General features: G+C 50.0%; 1 protein-coding gene across 1 annotated transcript in view; it reads left to right on the top strand.

The window, feature by feature from the left end:
- ZFHX3 (zinc finger homeobox 3) overlaps window positions 1-13033 on the top strand; it is a 175698-nt gene extending 162665 nt beyond the window's left edge. Inside the window, 3 exon segments of the mRNA XM_050904095.1 lie at window positions 580-6036; window positions 10968-12233; window positions 12236-13033. Of these exon segments, the coding sequence (XP_050760052.1) occupies window positions 580-6036; window positions 10968-12233; window positions 12236-12543 (7031 nt within the window). The 3' untranslated portion in view covers window positions 12544-13033.
- The last annotated feature ends 4728 nt before the right edge of the window (window positions 13034-17761 follow it).

Here is a 17761-nt window from a genome sequence, read left to right as displayed (position 1 = left end):
TGCTGCCCTGGGCAACGGGATCACTTTTTTGGCCTCTACCCGTATCATGCTGTCTTTTCCGGCAGGACTGTGCTCTTAGACCCTGGAAAAGTGGCAGTGCACTGAGTGCTTGTTCCTTCTTCTCCTGTCCTCCCTCAAACAGCACCCTTTGAGCTGCTGCCAGCAGGACCTGAATTTCATTCCTAGCTTTGATAGGACCAAGACTCAAACACTGCGTTCAGTCTGATGAACCTTATTGGAAAATAGGCAGGACATCAAAGACAGACAGGTGGCTGAATGGCCTTCACTTAAAAGGAAGAATTAAAGGTGATAAATGCACTAAGGAAACGTGTGTGTGTGAATAATTTCCAGATATTCAAAGTGGGCAAGAAAGTAAATTGTGTAGGTTTATGCAATGGGCCATGATGAGGGTAATGGGCTGGTATTAAAATAAATGAATGAAGATAGAGGAGAAATGTTAGAAATACCTATTGTCTTGCAGAGAAAAAAACACGGACGTTTTAGGGACAAAAAGAGGGTCTTGATCCGCCCTTGTGTGCTGGTGTAATTTTCAGGTTCGCTCTAATTTTGTTTTCACAGAGATCTCTGAGGACTCGGGAAAGAGTCTTTTGCCATCGGAAAGTGCAGAGCACAGCGGAGATCCCAAGCCCGTTGCGGCCGATCAGAGCTCTGCCAGGGAGGACTCCGGCTTCCTCTGCTGGAAGAAGGGCTGCAACCAGGTGTTCAAGAATTCGGCAGCCCTGCAGACACACTTCAATGAAGTTCACGCAAAGCGGCCTCAACTGCCGGTATCCGATCGCCACGTCTACAAGTACCGTTGTAACCAGTGCAGCCTGGCGTTCAAAACCATTGAGAAGCTGCAGCTCCATTCCCAGTACCACGTCATCCGGGCGGCCACGATGTGCTGCCTCTGCCAGCGCAGCTTCCGAACCTTCCAGGCCCTGAAGAAGCACCTGGAAACCAGCCATCTGGAGCTGAGCGAGGCCGACATTCAGCAGCTGTACGGTGGTCTCTTGGTCAACGGGGACCTCCTTGCTATGGGCGATCCTTCGCTTGCAGAAGACCACACTATAATAGTCGAGGAAGATAAGGAGGAGGAGAGTGACTTGGAAGATAAGCAGAGCCCGACAGGTAGCGATTCGGGGTCAGTGCAAGAGGACTCTGGCTCGGAACCGAAAAGGGCCTTACCCTTCAGGAAGGGCCCTAACTTCACTATGGAGAAATTCCTAGATCCGTCTCGCCCTTACAAGTGCACGGTCTGCAAGGAGTCTTTCACGCAAAAGAACATTCTCCTGGTCCATTACAATTCAGTTTCTCACCTGCATAAACTGAAAAGAGCCCTCCAAGAGTCTGCTACTGGGCAGCCCGAACCTACCAGCAGCCCAGACAACAAACCTTTTAAGTGTAACACTTGCAACGTGGCCTACAGTCAGAGCTCAACCTTGGAGATCCACATGAGGTCTGTGCTGCACCAAACCAAGGCTCGCGCTGCCAAGCTGGAGGCGGCGGGGGGCAGCGGCAGCAGCAACGGAGCTGGCAACAGCAGCAGCAGCAGTCTCTCTTTGGGTTCCTCCACGCCAAGTCCAGTGAGTGCTAGCAACAGTAATACTTTTACAACCACCAACACAAGTAATTCGGGCACAACTCCCATTCCCAGCCTGCTCAACCAGGTATCTGGCGACAATGTGGGAATTCCTCCCTTAGGTAACCCTGTAAGCACTAATGTTTCCTCCCCTTCGGAGCCCAAAGAGGTAAACCGAAAGAAGCTGGCAGACATGATTGCATCCAGGCAGCAGCAGCAGCAGCAACAGCAGCAGCAGCAGCAGCAGCAGCAAGCTCAGACCTTGGCACAGGCACAGGCCCAAGTCCAGGCCCATCTGCAACAAGAACTGCAGCAGCAAGCTGCTCTCCTGCAGTCTCAGCTGTTCAACCCAGCACTTTTGCCGCACTTTCCGATGACCACTGAGACCCTTCTGCAGCTTCAGCAACAGCAGCATCTTTTGTTTCCTTTCTACATCCCCAGTGCCGAGTTCCAGCTCAATCCAGAAGTTAGTTTGCCTGTCACCAGTGGTGCGCTGACGTTGACTGGTACAGGTCCCAGTTTGCTGGAGGACCTGAAGGCTCAAGTTCAGCTCCCTCAACAGAGCCATCCACAGCTCTTACAGCAGCAGCAAGGTCAGCTGTCCTTGTCACAACCTCACTCCGTCCTTATACAGCAGAGCCAGCACCCTGAGAAGAAGAATAAATCCGTAGTGAAGGAGAAAGAAAAAGAAACCCCACGGGAAAGGGAAAGTGCAGAGAGGGGAGACAATAATGTAGCATCTAAGGAGTCTCTGCCTGATAACTTAAAGCCCAAAGAGAAGAAGGACTTTGTACCAGGCAGTAGTTCAGAGCCCTCCTTACTGCCTCCGCGCATTGCCTCTGATGCAAGAGGGAATGCCACGAAAGCCTTGCTGGAAAACTTTGGCTTTGAGCTTGTCATTCAGTATAACGAGAACAAGCAGAAGGTGCAGAAGAAAAATGGGAAGACAGAGCAAGGTGAGAACCTGGAAAAGCTTGAGTGTGATACATGCGGCAAGTTCTTTTCAAACATCCTCATCCTGAAGAGCCACCAAGAGCATGTTCACCAACATTACTTTCCCTTTAAGCAGTTAGAGAGATTTGCCAAACAATACAGAGAACACTATGACAAACTGTACCCGCTACGGCCTCAGACCCCAGAGCCACCGCCACCACCTCCACCACCCCCACCTCCGCTCCCTCCAGCACCTCCTCAGCCGGCTTCTACTCCTACCATTCCTACTTCTGCCCCACCGATTACCTCTCCTACAATCGCACCAGCCCAGCCATCTGTGCCACTCACCCAGCTCTCCATGCCAATGGAGCTCCCCATCTTTTCACCACTTATGATGCAAACCATGCCACTACAAACGTTACCTGCTCAGCTGCCACCCCAGCTGGGTCCCGTAGACCCTCTGCCCGCTGACTTGGCGCAGTTGTACCAGCATCAGCTCAACCCTAGCCTTCTCCAGCAGCAGCAGAACAAGAGGCCACGGACGCGGATCACCGACGACCAACTCAGAGTCCTTCGGCAGTATTTTGATATTAACAATTCCCCAAGTGAGGAACAGATCAAAGAGATGGCGGACAAATCTGGGTTGCCCCAGAAAGTGATCAAGCACTGGTTCAGAAACACTCTTTTCAAAGAACGCCAGCGCAACAAGGATTCCCCATACAACTTCAGTAATCCTCCCATTACCAGCCTGGAAGAACTGAAGATAGACTCACGGCCTCCTTCTCCAGAACCTCAAAAGCAGGAGTACTGGGGAAGCAAGCGGTCCTCCCGGACACGCTTTACTGACTACCAACTCAGAGTCCTGCAGGACTTCTTTGATGCCAATGCTTATCCAAAGGATGATGAATTTGAGCAGCTTTCTAACTTGCTGAACCTCCCAACACGTGTTATAGTGGTGTGGTTCCAGAATGCCCGTCAAAAAGCTAGGAAAAACTATGAGAATCAGGGAGAAGGCAAAGATGGGGAACGACGGGAGCTTACAAATGACAGGTATATTAGAACAAGCAACTTGAACTACCAATGCAAAAAGTGCAGTCTCGTCTTTCAGCGCATTTTTGATCTCATTAAACACCAGAAAAAGCTTTGTTACAAAGATGAGGATGAGGATGGACAGGATGATAGCCAGAATGAAGACTCTATGGATGCAATGGAGCTCTTGACTCCAACCAGTTCCTCCTGCAGCACACCAATGCCCTCACAAGCTTACAGCACGCCTACGTCTTCAGCCAATGCAACCTCCTCAGCTTTTCTGCAGCTCACAGCAGAGGCAGATGATTCCTCCACCTATAGTTCTAAAGTAGAAGCTACAGATGAGAAACCAAAGCAGTCTGAACCTCCAAGTACACAGCAAAACCAAACTCAAGAGAAGCAAGTGCAACCAAAGCAAGAGTCTCAGCAGCAACAGGACCAAGGAGAACAAAAGACAAGTTCAGCACACCAAAAGATTTCACAGTTATCCTCCCCCTCTTCGTTGCAACAGCCACCTCCCCCTCCTCAGCCCCCTCAGTGCTCCTTGTCACAGTCAAGCCCAAGTCCGTCTCAGCTCTCACATCTCTCCCTCAAACCCATTCACACATCCACCCCTCAACAGCTGGCAAACCTACCTCCTCAGCTAATCCCATACCAGTGTGACCAGTGTAAGCTGGCATTTCCTTCCTTTGAGCATTGGCAGGAGCATCAGCAGCTTCATTTTCTGAGTGCACAGAACCAGTTTATCCACCCCCCGTTCCTGGACAGAACGCTGGATATGCCGTTCATGCTTTTTGATCCCAGTAATCCACTACTTGCGAGCCAGCTGCTATCTGGAACATTACCACAGATTCCAGCAAGCTCCGCCACTTCACCGTCAACTCCAACATCCACAATGAACACACTGAAGAGAAAGCTGGAGGAAAAGGCCAGTGCGAGCCCTGGAGAAAATGACAGCGGGACTGGAGGAGAAGAACCACAAAGGGATAAACGTCTAAGGACAACCATTACCCCAGAGCAGCTGGAAATTCTTTATCAGAAATACTTGCTCGACTCCAACCCAACACGGAAAATGTTGGATCACATTGCACATGAAGTGGGCTTGAAGAAACGCGTGGTGCAAGTTTGGTTTCAGAACACCCGTGCACGGGAAAGGAAGGGGCAGTTCAGAGCTGTAGGGCCTGCCCAAGCCCATAGACGGTGTCCCTTCTGCCGAGCTCTCTTTAAAGCAAAGACAGCTCTTGAAGCTCATATCCGATCCCGTCACTGGCACGAGGCCAAGAGAGCTGGATACAATTTGACGTTGTCTGCTATGCTCTTAGATTGTGATGGGGGACTCCAAATGAAGGGAGACATCTTTGATGGAGCAAGCTTTTCCCACATGCCACCCACTAGCAGTGATGGACAGAGTGTTCCTCTCTCCCCAGTGAACAAGAGCATGGAACTGTCACCTCGAACTCTGCTGAGTCCATCCTCCATTAAGGTGGAAGGAATAGAAGACTTCGAGAGTCCCTCCATGTCCTCAGTCAATCTGAGCTTTGACCAAACAAAGCTGGACAACGATGACTGCTCTTCTGTCAACACTGCAATCACAGACACTACAACAGGAGATGAAGGGAACGCAGACAACGATAGTGCAACAGGGATTGTAACCGAAACCAAATCAGCATCGGGACCCAGTGAAGGTCTGACAAAAGCTGCCATGATAGCAATGTCTGAATATGAAGATCGGCTGTCTTCTGGCCTGGTCAGCCCAGCTCCCAGCTTTTACAGCAAAGAGTACGATAATGAAGGTACTGTGGACTATAGCGAAACATCCAGCCTTGCAGACCCCTGCTCACCCAGCCCTGGTGCAAGTGGTTCGGCCAGTAAGTCTGGAGAGAGCGGGGATCGGCCCGGACAGAAACGCTTTCGCACTCAGATGACTAATCTCCAGCTAAAAGTTCTTAAGTCATGCTTTAATGACTACAGGACACCTACCATGCTGGAGTGTGAGGTCCTGGGCAATGACATTGGACTGCCAAAGAGAGTTGTTCAGGTCTGGTTCCAGAATGCTAGGGCAAAGGAGAAGAAGTCCAAACTCAGCATGGCCAAGCATTTTGGTATAAACCAAACAAGTTACGAGGGACCCAAAACAGAGTGCACTTTGTGTGGCATCAAGTACAGCGCTCGACTGTCTGTACGTGACCATATCTTCTCTCAACAGCATATCTCCAAAGTTAAAGAAACCATTGGAAGCCAGTTGGATAAGGAAAAGGAGTATTTTGACCCAGCTACTGTACGTCAGTTGATGGCTCAGCAGGAGCTGGACCGGATCAAAAAAGCCAATGAGGTTCTTGGTCTGGCAGCTCAACAGCAGGGCATGTTTGATAACACCCCTCTGCAAGCTCTTAACCTTCCTGCTGCATACCCAGCACTACAGGGCATCCCTCCAGTCTTGCTCCCAGGCCTCAACAGCCCATCCTTACCAGGCTTCACCCCATCCAACACAGGTGGGTATGGATATTATCACACTGCTCAGAGACACAGCTTAACTTGACGCATCTTTAGCACAAGCGGATGTTCCCTTGAGAATGACCGATAATAGGATACCCAGCCCTTTAGTCAAGCATGTTTACTTGACAGCGAATAAGCAATAGGTATTTTATCTTTAATTCCTGAAGTCGGGTTTTCTAGCAAAGTCTGAAATAGAGCAAGATCTAGACATGCTGCGTATCTCTGTTCCGTTAGCACAGACTAAAAATTCTGAAGCACCTTCAAGGACATGGAAAACAGAGGATTTATCAAATGGAACAGGAAAAGGACTAACATGCTGAATGCATTGTTCATTATACCTTTCCTTTTGTTATTAAATTCAGTTTATGTAGTGCCATCCCAAGTTTTCAATAATTCTGAACTGTTTCTAGCGAAAAGTGTGATGTGCGTGGTAGCACTGGTGACAGAAACCTGGAGCATCTTTAGGTAACGTCCCTATGGTGACCTCCAGGACAAATCCCGGTGCAGCTGTGGATTGGTTTTTGAGCAATGGCTGGGCACGACCTGAAAGTACCTTCTGAACAAACAACAGTGTAGTCATGGGACAAATCTGCTTTGTACTTTAGTAAGATTTTTCTTAACAATACTACATAAAAATGAAATTTAGCATAGTCCTTTGGGTGGCCTAATCCCAGATATTGGACTTCGTTTTCTGAGGATGCTCTTGTCCCTTGTACCTGGTGGACGGGTGGAAAGTATAAGACATGTAGCAAACACTGGCAGTGGAAGACGCTGCTCAGTAGACTAGCAGTGACCTAGAAAACTTGATCCAAGGGCCTTATTTCACCCATGCTACATCCGTGGCATCTTGGAGACGTGCCTGTGTCTGAATTGCCACTCATGATGGAGTAACTGATGTTCTCTAGGAGACTTGCTTTCACTTGGCAGACTTGTCTGTTTACTTCTGATGATCCCTCTTCAAGTTGACTTTCACCAGGGCTGCTCTACGTTTACAGAGACACCCTGAGAACTGATTCCAGTGTCTTGTCTCAGCAACAGGCTGAGTCTGTCTCAGGCTGGAAAGCCCGTGAGACCGTAACGCCTGGTACGGTGACACCATCTGCCACTGTGCACCTTTGTGTTCTACACAGTGGCAGTACACATCTACCGCTAGTAGACATTGTCCAGAAACGATAACTTTCTCTTATTGTGCTGAACTAGTTGGCTAATGATGAGTTATAATCCATGGTGTGAAGCCTAAATAGAATCTGAGCATCTTCCTGGCTTCTTAATCGGAAACCAGAGAGCTATCAGTCTCCAAAAAGACTTTCTGATGCTTTTATTCAGCAGGCTGACTCTGAAGTTCCTTTTTCAACAGATTGAAAAACTCAGTGCAGATGCTGCCAGGTAACATGGTTGTGTCAGGTTAATAAAATCGCCGCCTTCTTTTGTCATCCAGGAGGTAAATCTTTGGATAAGCAAATCAAAGCCTTAGACAAAAGGGATAGTAGCTGGTGTGAGCAGCTACATGGAACCTGAACAGCTCATCTGACATTCGCAGGGGGGACTGGCTGCAGAGCTGCTCGCTGTAAATCACATCACTAGCGCCTGAAGTTTGCGTGTGGTTGCAGTGACATTGGGTATAACACCCTAAAGAGAGCACTAGAGACCCACGACTCAAAACAGGCATCTTTCTCTCCCCTTGGAAGTGGTTGTGTTCACCTTTTTCTCCATTACTGCTCGTCTCTGAAATATCTTCTGTTGACAAATGAAAAAGAGTTAAGTCTCACTGTATTTGTTGGCTTCTGGCCTTTCCAAAGACGATCCACTCTCTTGGAGTCAAGATCCCTTTTTCCACGAGAGCAGCAGAGGGGGATTGCCTTGTAGCATGGTTGCTGATGTCCGTGTCAGAAGGTCCTGTCAGAGAGCAGAAGAGATCGGAGTAAGTTTTTCTGGAATCTGGAAAAGCTTTCTGCTGGGAGTTAGGGCCTCTGCAAGGCTTTTTTGCATAGTTACAGAACTCTTTCCACGACCCCCAAAGCGAAAGTAAAATCATTCTTGACTACAGTTGTAGGATAGGTCATTGTAATTAAACCATTTTTAAAAACAGTTGCTGTTAGAAATTCTTCTGTTCAGGGCTGCTGCCCATTCCTGCTCCTTGAATCTAGTCCTAGCTACATGCCTGAAGGGCATCTTCACATGCCAGGACTTCTTCATGCGACACTTCTGTTCTTACCGAAGATCTCGTTTCAGAGGCCAGAACTAGGCCAAGAGGATCTCTTTGGCAAATTATATTGTCAACCTATCGCAGGTAGCTCTGTGCTGTTTACTTAGTACCCCAAATTTATAACAAGATCTAAAATTACTTTCTTGCACTACAATCTATGTTGTTGCTTTTATTTTTCTCCGAAGACCAGTATGTGTCCTGGGGAGATGGGGCTACATACTGTGAATGTTAAAAGCAATCAGTGACTGCCTAGACAGGACTAAGCTATTTAGAAAGTCAAACAGACTATTTGTGGCCTTTAGATAAAGCTCCAAAGGTCAGGCCATCTCGGCTCAAAGCCTGTCGAAGCAGATAAGGCTGTGCATCCAGGAATGTTATGAATTAGCTGCTGCTCCTGCGCTTGAACCTCTCAGGGACTGTTCAACTAGGGAACATCAGTTTCAATGGCATCTATCCATAACATGCCCTTATCTGAAATCTATAAGGCTGCTGCGTGGAGGCTCACTTCATACACTTCGTACCTTCACAAATCACTATTGTCTCGATACCGCATCGGGAGCAGATTCAGGTTTCAGAAGGGCTTTGCATCAGCCATCGCTGACTTCTCCCGGCTCTTGGCCGCCCTCCTCCCAGCCCCTCTGCGGGGCTCCTTCGCCAGGCTGGCCTCTGCAGAGCCACGGCGGCTTTGTCTCCTGCCCTTCGCTCGGGAGGCCAGCGCTGGATGCAGGTTTCCAGCGTCGGTGGATGAATGCAGCGCTGTAGACAAATGAGCTGTTTATACCAGGGTGTAGTGCAGCCAGGTTTTGGAGAGTGCTTTGCTCCCCTTAGCTGCCAGCTGCTACTCAGAGCGTGATGCTGCAAGAAAGCGGTTCCCGTGCTGTATGTGGAGAAGTATGGTTTCCTTCTGGGCTACACCAACTTTGCAGGGCACGGTTAAGTGACGGGCTCTCGCGATGCAGCTGTGCAGGCAGCAGTCTGGGGCTTGGTGTCCAGAAGCCTGAGGAGCACGTGTGTCTTTGCGCAGAATTTACACCGTGTGCTCCCTCCGTCAGCCTCTGCCCCAGGTCCTGCCCTCTGCTCTGGCCAAGGACCTGGGTGCCGGGCTGCCTGCTAGCGGCAGGGATGAGGTGGTTGAGGATGCCTACGCTTGTTCCTCGGGATCGATTATGGTGATTTAAGAGCTCACCAGGATAAACGGGGCAGCTGCAGCTCAGACAGAGCTGTTGGCCCCAGCCCCTGGCTGCGTTTGAGTCCCTTTTACGCTGCCTTCGCAAGGCGGAGGAGCCCTGTCGCAGCTGGATTTCCCTGCCAGGAATCACCGCCTGCCCTGCGCACAGCGATTTTCCTGCTGGCATGCTTCCCCTTGGAAAAGACTTGAAGCTGCCACCGTGCCCCAGGTCATCCCCAAAAGGGGCAGTTTCTCCTCTCCTCTCCCACTGGATATATCACAGAAGAGGTACAACCTAAAATAAAAGTTACCGTGCCTCCATGGCTGATTCGTAGTTCTGCGACTGTTCACGCTCAGACCACCTTTGAGCAGTTACCGTCGCAGCTGTAAGGACTCGGGCTTTGTTAATGAAAAGTTAGATTTTGTTGAACGGTTTTGCAGCAGGGGTGGATCCTGCAGCAGGTTCCTAGCTCCGGAGCCATGGAGTGTACAGGGCTGCACCGGCAGAATGTTAGAGCTTTGTTTCATTTTTATTTTCCCCAAATGAGACTGAGGGACTTCCCAAGCAGAACATGCCTTTTCAGGAGCACGTTCGCCAGCTGCAGTGGACGTAACTAATGGATGTGACTCGGGGAGCCACACTCCTCTTGCCCCTAACTACTGTCAGCTGTGAGAGCAGAAATTGGCACCGGGGGACTGCGTTGTTACTGGCTATTCCTGCTGTTGGGAAGATGGGCAGACTTCACATTCCACCATTAATCCATCTCCTTTGTGAGGAAGCATCACGACGCTTTTAATTCCACCCAAAACACGACGTTCGTGCCCTAGGGGGATGTCTGAATACCGCTTAAACTCTGAAATTACTCAGAAGCTGTGCGCCCAAAGCCTGTTACGTTGGAAGGAAGGAAGGGGTTGCATGAGAGGTTTGGGGATTCGTGAACATCAGCCTAATAAGGACAAAATAACTTAGATTTAGCCTGTTCAGTCCTCTTCAGTTGCCATGACCAGAGCTTTCTAATCTGTGGAGATTTTAACGACATTGACAGTATCTAGCATTATGGCCATTTGGCATAGCACTTTCCTTCTGCTGGAGTCCCTTGGCCAAAGGACCAGTTAGTGCAGATGTAGGAACAGTGCCTGTCCCTGACGTCAGCTGTTAATCATTCGGGAATTTCAGAGGGGTCAGTAAAACAACAGCTGTGCTGAGCGTCCCGGGTGGCTGGTGGGTGTCCCCGGCAGAGACACCATGTTCGGTGCTGCCGAGCAGCGTGGCTGAGCCGGCCGCGGGTGATGGGGGCTGACAAGGCACGTCCCCATGGCATGGGGCCTCGGGGAGCGGGGAGAGGAGCGGTTGTCCCAGAGGAAGCGGGAGCAGCGGAGGGGCTCTCTGACCCGCGCTGCTACGGCGCGTGAGCTCGGGCCGGTCGCTGCCCTTGTGCAGAGGAGACGGCGGTGCAGGGGCAGTTGCAGGGTGGCCAAGGGTCACCCCGCCTTGTGCTTTCTGCTTGCCCAGTGCCGAGTGACTCCTCACCTCTCTCTCCTCCCTCTTGCAGCTTTAACTTCTCCCAAACCCAACCTGATGGGGCTGCCCAGCACAAGCGTCCCTTCGCCCGGCCTCCCCACCTCTGGATTACCAAATAAGCAGCCCCCGGCCGCGCTGAGCTCGCCCACCCCGGCACAAGCCACGGCGGCCGTGGCCCCACAGCAGCCGCCGGCAACGACCCCGCAGCCACAGCCGCAGCAGCCGCCCCCGCCGCAGCGCAAGGAGAAGGAGAGCGAGAAGGCAAAAGAGAAGGAGAAGGCACCCAAGGGGAAGGGGGACCCCCTGCCAGGGCCCAAGAAGGAGAAGGGGGAGGCGCCGGCGGGCGCCCTCTCGGCCCCGCTGCCCGCCATGGAGTATGCGGTGGAGCCCGCCCAGCTCCAGGCGCTGCAGGCCGCCCTGAATTCGGACCCCACCACCTTGCTGACGAGCCAGTTCCTTCCCTACTTCGTCCCCGGCTTTTCCCCCTACTACGCCCCGCAGATCCCCGGCGCCCTGCAGAGCGGGTACCTGCAGCCCATGTACGGGATGGAGGGCCTCTTCCCCTACAGCCCCGCGCTGTCGCAGGCGCTGCTGGGGCTGTCCCCCGGCTCCCTGCTGCAGCAGTACCAGCAATACCAGCAGAGTCTGCAGGAGGCATTGCAGCAGCAGCAGCGGCAGGCGCAGCAGCAGCAGCAGCAGCAGCAGCAGCAGCAGAAAGCGCAGCAGCCCAAAGGAAGCCAAACCCCCGTCCCCGCGGGGGCTGCCACCCCGGACAAAGACCCTGCCAAAGAACCCCCCAAGCAAGAAGAGCAGAAGAACGCACCCCGCGAGGTGTCCCCCCTCCTGCCCAAACCCCAAGAAGAGCCCGAAGCGGAAGGCAAGGGCGCGGACTCCCTCTGCGACCCCTTCATCGTCCCGAAGGTGCAGTACAAGCTGGTCTGCCGCAAGTGCCAGGCGGGCTTCGGCGACCAGGAGGCGGCCAGCGACCACCTGAAGTCCCTCTGCTTCTTCGGCCAGTCCGTGGCGAACCTGCAAGAGATGGTGCTTCACGTGCCCACCGGCAGCGGCCAGGGCAGCGGCTCGTACCAGTGCGTGGCGTGCGAGAGCACGGTGTGTGGGGACGAAGCCCTCAGTCAGCATCTCGAGTCAGCCCCGCACAAACACCGAACAATCACAAGAGCAGCAAGAAACGCCAAAGAGCACCCCAGTCTATTACCTCACTCTGCCTGCCCCCCCGACCCCAGCACCGCATCTACCTCGCAGTCGGCCGCTCACTCAAACGACAGCCCCCCGCCCCCCCGGCCCCCCCGGCTTCCCCCCACGCCTCCAGAAAGCCCTGGCCCCCGGCGGCCCCCCGCGCCCCGCCGGGGAAGCCGCCGCCGCCGCCTTTCCCTCCTCTCTCCTCATCTTCAACGGTTACCTCAAGTTCATGCAGCACCTCAGGGGTTCAGCCCTCGATGCCAACAGACGACTATTCGGAGGAGTCTGACACGGATCTTAGCCAAAAGTCAGATGGACCGGCGAGCCCGGCGGAGGGGCCCCGGGACCCCGGCTGCCCTAAGGACAGTGGTCTAGCTAGCGTAGGAATGGACACCTTCAGATTGTAAGCTTTGAAGATGAACAATGAAAATGAATTTAAATAAAAAAGTTAATAACAAACCAATTTCAAAAATAGACTAACTGCAATTCCAAAGCTTCTAACCAAAAAAAGAAAAAAGAAAAAAGAAAAAGCGTGGGTTGTTTTCCCATATAACGATGCCGGTGGGTTTTACATTTCTTTTTTTCTTTCCTTTTAATAAAATAAAACTTAAAAAAGAAAAAAAAAAATCTGTTACATTTGTCCTTTTGAAGGTACTGTTGGTCTGGGAGACAAAAGCCCGTGCTGCCTCCTTACTGTCTTCGGAGCTTGAGCCCCTTGTATATTGCCCCTTTTCAATAACGCCCCACGTCGATAGCACAGCAGAGGCCGGCATGCACTGTATGGGAAAGCAGCCCACCTTGTTACAGTTTTAAATTTCTTGCTATCTTAGCATTCAGATACCAATGGCTTGCTAAAAGAAAAAAGAAATGTAATGTCTTTTTATTCTCAGGTCAATCGCTCACACTTTGTTCTGTTTTCAGAATCATTGTTTTATATATATATATATATAATTTCTTTCGTTTGTTTTGGGGTTTTTGTTTTGTTTTGTTTCATTTTCGTTCCAGAAAAGGTTTTTTTTTCTTTTTTCTTTTTTTTTTTTTTTGTTAATTTAAAATGGGCAGAAAGTATTCAAGAGAAAAACAATGTGAACTGCTTTAGCTTTTCGGGGATTTTAAGGGTAGCTTTTCTGCTGAAGCCAATTTCAAGGGGAAAAGTTAAGCACTCCCACTTTTCAGAAAAAAAAAAAAAACCCACACAAAGAGTGTTGAGGACTTGGAGCTTAAAAAATAAGTTTTAAAACAACTGACTTTCTGTATTTATGATAGATATGACCATTTTTGGTGTTGAGTAGATTGTTGCATTGGAAATGAACTGAAGCAGTATGGTAGATTTAAAAGAAAAAACCCTTTTGTGTACATTTAGCTTTTGTATGGTCCAGCTGACGGCTTCTCATTTGATGTTGTCTTGTTCATTCCTAGCCAGATAGATTGCAATCCATTGACTCGCCTAAGCTTTTCTCCCCTTTGTACCTTTACTCCCCGTTCCCCCATCCTGTAATCTTCCACTTATGGTCGCTACCTTCATTTCTTAGAGGGTGGTTGCATAATTATTTTATAAAAACTAAAGAAAGAAGTTCAAAGGGTTTTGGGGGGTCAGTAGGATCCCTTGCAGAATATTTTTTGTTGGGGGTTTGAAACTTTTTAAGGCGTATACATACGATTTACCTATGTCTGTTACCCTTGTGCACTTATCTCTTTCTTAGTTTCCATTTTTCCTTTTTTTTCTTTTTCTTCCCCTCTTCTTTTCCTCATTTTGTAAATGCTTCAAAGACTCTGTTCCTAAACTATAAGCATTTGTTTCTGTTTGTGTAATTAGGCTGCACTCTGTTCCTTCTTTTAAAAAAAGTTTTTGTTACATTTTTTTTCTCTAAAGAAAATTCATGCTTTAAATAAAATCCAAAGACATACCCTTTCACCACTGGTGCAGAATGAGCAAAAAGGATTCTTTTTACTTGAGAATTTGTTTCTGATTTAAACAAACAAGTCTAAGTTTAAATAAAGAATAAAAAAAGTACCCAGGTTGTTATCTGTGCTTCTTCTGCAAGCAGAGAGACAACTCTTAGCGAAAACCCAGCGCACCAAAAGGCAGGTTTCTCTTTCCAAGTTCTCTCCCGTGGTAGGCAGGCGGAGCGGCGAGTGCCGCGGCTCAGAGCCACGTGCGGGCAGGCGAGGAGCCTGCCGGGCACTGGTGTCCCCGTCCAGCTCCGTGCCCCTGCTTGCGGGAACGCGCAGACGCACGCACGCACGCACGCATCTCTTACGGTCCGGACTTTGAAAGGAAAACTTTGTGCTGCTAAAATGTAGATTTTGGAGGCAAATAGATGCTTGCTGTTTCACTTCCGTAGCCAAATGTCAACAGAAACAATCTCCTTCCCCCCCGCCCCGTTTCCTCTGCCCCGAAAGTGCGAGAGCCTTCTCCCCATCATCTTCATCCTCCTCCTGCTTCAAAAGGGAACTTCGAAGACTGTGAACGCAGGTTCCTCCCGCTGCCTCCGGGCTTCTCCTCCCCGTGCTGAAGCCGCTCGTCGACTCTGCGAGAGACTGGAGCATTCGAGAGACGAACGTGGGGTTCATTTTCTAGCGGGACGCTTTTGTTTTTATGGATTTTTGTTTTTAGTTCGATGAAAGACTAGATCCTGAACTGTTGTACATATTTCTAAGTAGGCTAATGCACAGTGCAAATTCCTTTTTTAATTGTTTTTTAAGTAGACGATACTAAAGAGAGTACCATCTAATATTCCTACCAGTACCCAGTTGTAGCATAAGGTGTCAAAAATGGAAACAAGTACACAAAAAGCGTTTGCTGTTTTAACAAACTGTTTTCTTTTAACAGAAGTTCTTGTATTTCTCCCCGTGTTTGAGATGAACATTTTTTAAATTCTAAAGTTGTACAGTTTTTGTTTTCCATTATTTTATCTTGTTTGTAATTCTATGAAATATATATATATATATATTTTTTGCCATTTAACTGTTGTATGTTACTCTGTCTGTATCATATAGAAATTTTTTTGTTTGTTTTGTTTTTGATTCTCTATGTGATACAAGTTAACAATTTAACACTAGCTTTATCTGTCAAATTCCGCAAGGTCTCTTTTGGAAATCCTTTTGTTTTGTCTTGTTTCGTTTCGGTTTTTTAATTATATTGCTTGGTCATAGTGCAATTTCTCTCTCCTTCTTCCCCCTCCTCCTTCCCACCCACTAAAAGGTTTTATAAATTCATTTCCTTGTATTTTTTCTAAACGTTTCTAGAGACTTTCAGTGCGAGGTTGCCGCCTCCTCTTGCAGCCCGGCTGCCCCCGGGGCCGGTGCTGGGACCCGCGCCCCCGGCCCCGCCGGCCCCGCCGGCCGCGCTGGGCTGGGGCCCCGCCGGGACCCCCGGCCCCGCCAGCCCCGGCCTCGCGCCCCGCAGCACCGCGCCGGCGGCTGCCCGCACCCCAGGGCCCGGGGACGCTGCGGGAGCGACGTCGGCGCTTGGGAGCCTCCGTGCCCCCCCCCGAGCCCACGCGTGGCCTTCCTAACGGGTGTCAGAGCGGGGCCGGGCGGGCCACGAGGAAAAGATTTTAAACTTGGCATTGAGCGGGTTTCTGTTTTATTTTTAATAAAAAGCTTTTTTAAGTGGTGAAGATGGCCAAAGTTTCGTACAATTGAGAATAAAGAGAGGCATAAGGGGTGTGTCGGGGCCGCCCGCGCCCGGGGGGCAGGCGGGGGGGCGAGGGAGGCGCTGACACAAGCCGGCACACTCGCTGTTCGTGGAAATATATTTTGCTTTAAAAAAAAAAAATTAAACTTTTAAATAGAAGCAGAAATTGGGTTGGTTGGTTGGTTGGTTGGTCGGTCGGTCGGTCGGCGCTGAGATACTGCCCACTGTGAAACACAAAGCTTTGACTATTTTTTTCGTTTTTATTTTGGGGGGGCGAGTTTGGGTAGAACAGAAAGCATAAATAAGGTGAAGAGGGATATGAACAGCCTTTGCAATGTACAAAAAATAGAGCAAGTGAAACCAAAAATGATGTTCTTGGTGTTTTTCTATAATGTAGTCTTGTTAGCTTTTTTTTGTTACTGTAACAATGCTGATCTCGAACTGTACCAAAATACATGGAGACTAACAGAAACAGAAACCACACGGAACTTTCAAAACTTTAAAAAATTTGTCACAAAAGACTTTGTTGTCATAGTTGAGTTGACTGTAGATGGTAATTGAATATACTCCTTTGGAAATATTTCATCACGTATGTTTCCTGCTCATTGTGATACATTAAAAAAAAAATGAGCAAAAGCTCTCGTCTCCGATGTCCCCGCTTGTGCGGTGCAGGGTCTGTGTCGGGGTGGGTGTGTGCCGTGCGGCTCGGCGCGGCTCGGCGCGGCTCAGCGGGACGCGCGCATCCGCCCCAGCTGCTGCATCCCGCAGCGGGCGGGTGCTGCCGCGGAGCCGCGTGTCCGCACGCACACGCCCTCGTGCACCACTGGTGCGCGCGCGTGTCCACGTCCCTCCCCGCACACGGGCGTCTGGGTGCCCGTCGGTGTGAGAGCGCCTGGGCTGATGCTGCGAATTAACGCTAAAGTGGAAGTAATGAGCCAAATGGTGCAATTCGTATTATGGCTTCGGGATGCATTGTGTATGAAAAAGACATTATAAGTGCATTTAATTTTACTAAATGATTGTATAAGAATTCTGGGCACACTGCTGTAGTTAATGGTTAAAGGGAAAGCATGATGCCTTTATGGGTTGAGGTCATCTTGAAACCTGTAAACTAGAAGTGAACTAAAATCGCCATCTGTTTTCTTCTACTGATCAAACCAAAAGGAGACGAAGGTAAGAAAGGTAAGTGGCTGACTCGCTGCTCTTCCCTTTGCTTGCAGTGCCTCTTGAGCAGGGAGGAAAACTTGACGAACTGCTGAGTGTTAAGTACACAATTCTCTTACCAAAAATTGCCCCTTGCAGCAGAAAATACTTGAAATGCATTAATAAGGACCACATCCAAAAGGGAGCCCGGGGGGCTACCATTCATCTCTAATTTATAACTGCAGCAATAAATAATTTAAAAAAAAAAAAAAAAAAACCAACCCAACGTTGCAGGTGGGATGAACAGTCTGTTTAGCGTGGGCGTCCTTGGCTGCTCTGCCGCCTCCCTGACAGCGAGGGGCTTCCTCTGCCTCCCCGGGGAGCGGAGGCCTGGGCTCCGCGGTGCCATCCAGCCGGAGCAGGGGTCGCGGGGAGGAAATCTTGCAGCTAGCGAGGGAGCGGGAGCGTTCTTTAATTAATTGAGTCAGGACACTCGCTTGCGAGCCAGTAAGTTCAATAATCAGGTCGTTGATGCACCTTCATGAGAAAAAAAAGAAAAACCAACACTCGTACTGACTCAGGCTCCAAAAATACATGGATTATGAAATAAAGTGGGTCAAAATTGCCAAGGCCCCGATGATTCCTGGTGCTACGGCGTAACCGAACGAAGCCAGCCAGGCCCTGGCCCCAGCGCACAGCCCTGAAAAAGGAGATCCTGTGCTTCTGGCGACTGAAACGGCGAGGGCGATGGCACCCGAACGCGCGCCGCAGCTCAGTACCCCAAAACTCTCCATGGGCCGGGCTGACTGGTCCTGTCCCAGGCTCAGGCGCTGCTCCTCTGG

Source organism: Gymnogyps californianus, chromosome 12 (genome assembly GCF_018139145.2).
Source record: "Gymnogyps californianus isolate 813 chromosome 12, ASM1813914v2, whole genome shotgun sequence".
In the NCBI taxonomy this organism is placed as follows: Eukaryota; Metazoa; Chordata; class Aves; order Accipitriformes; family Cathartidae; genus Gymnogyps; species Gymnogyps californianus.
The sequence above is the reverse complement of the archived record's forward strand: the minus strand, read 5'-3'. Positions and strand labels throughout refer to the sequence as shown.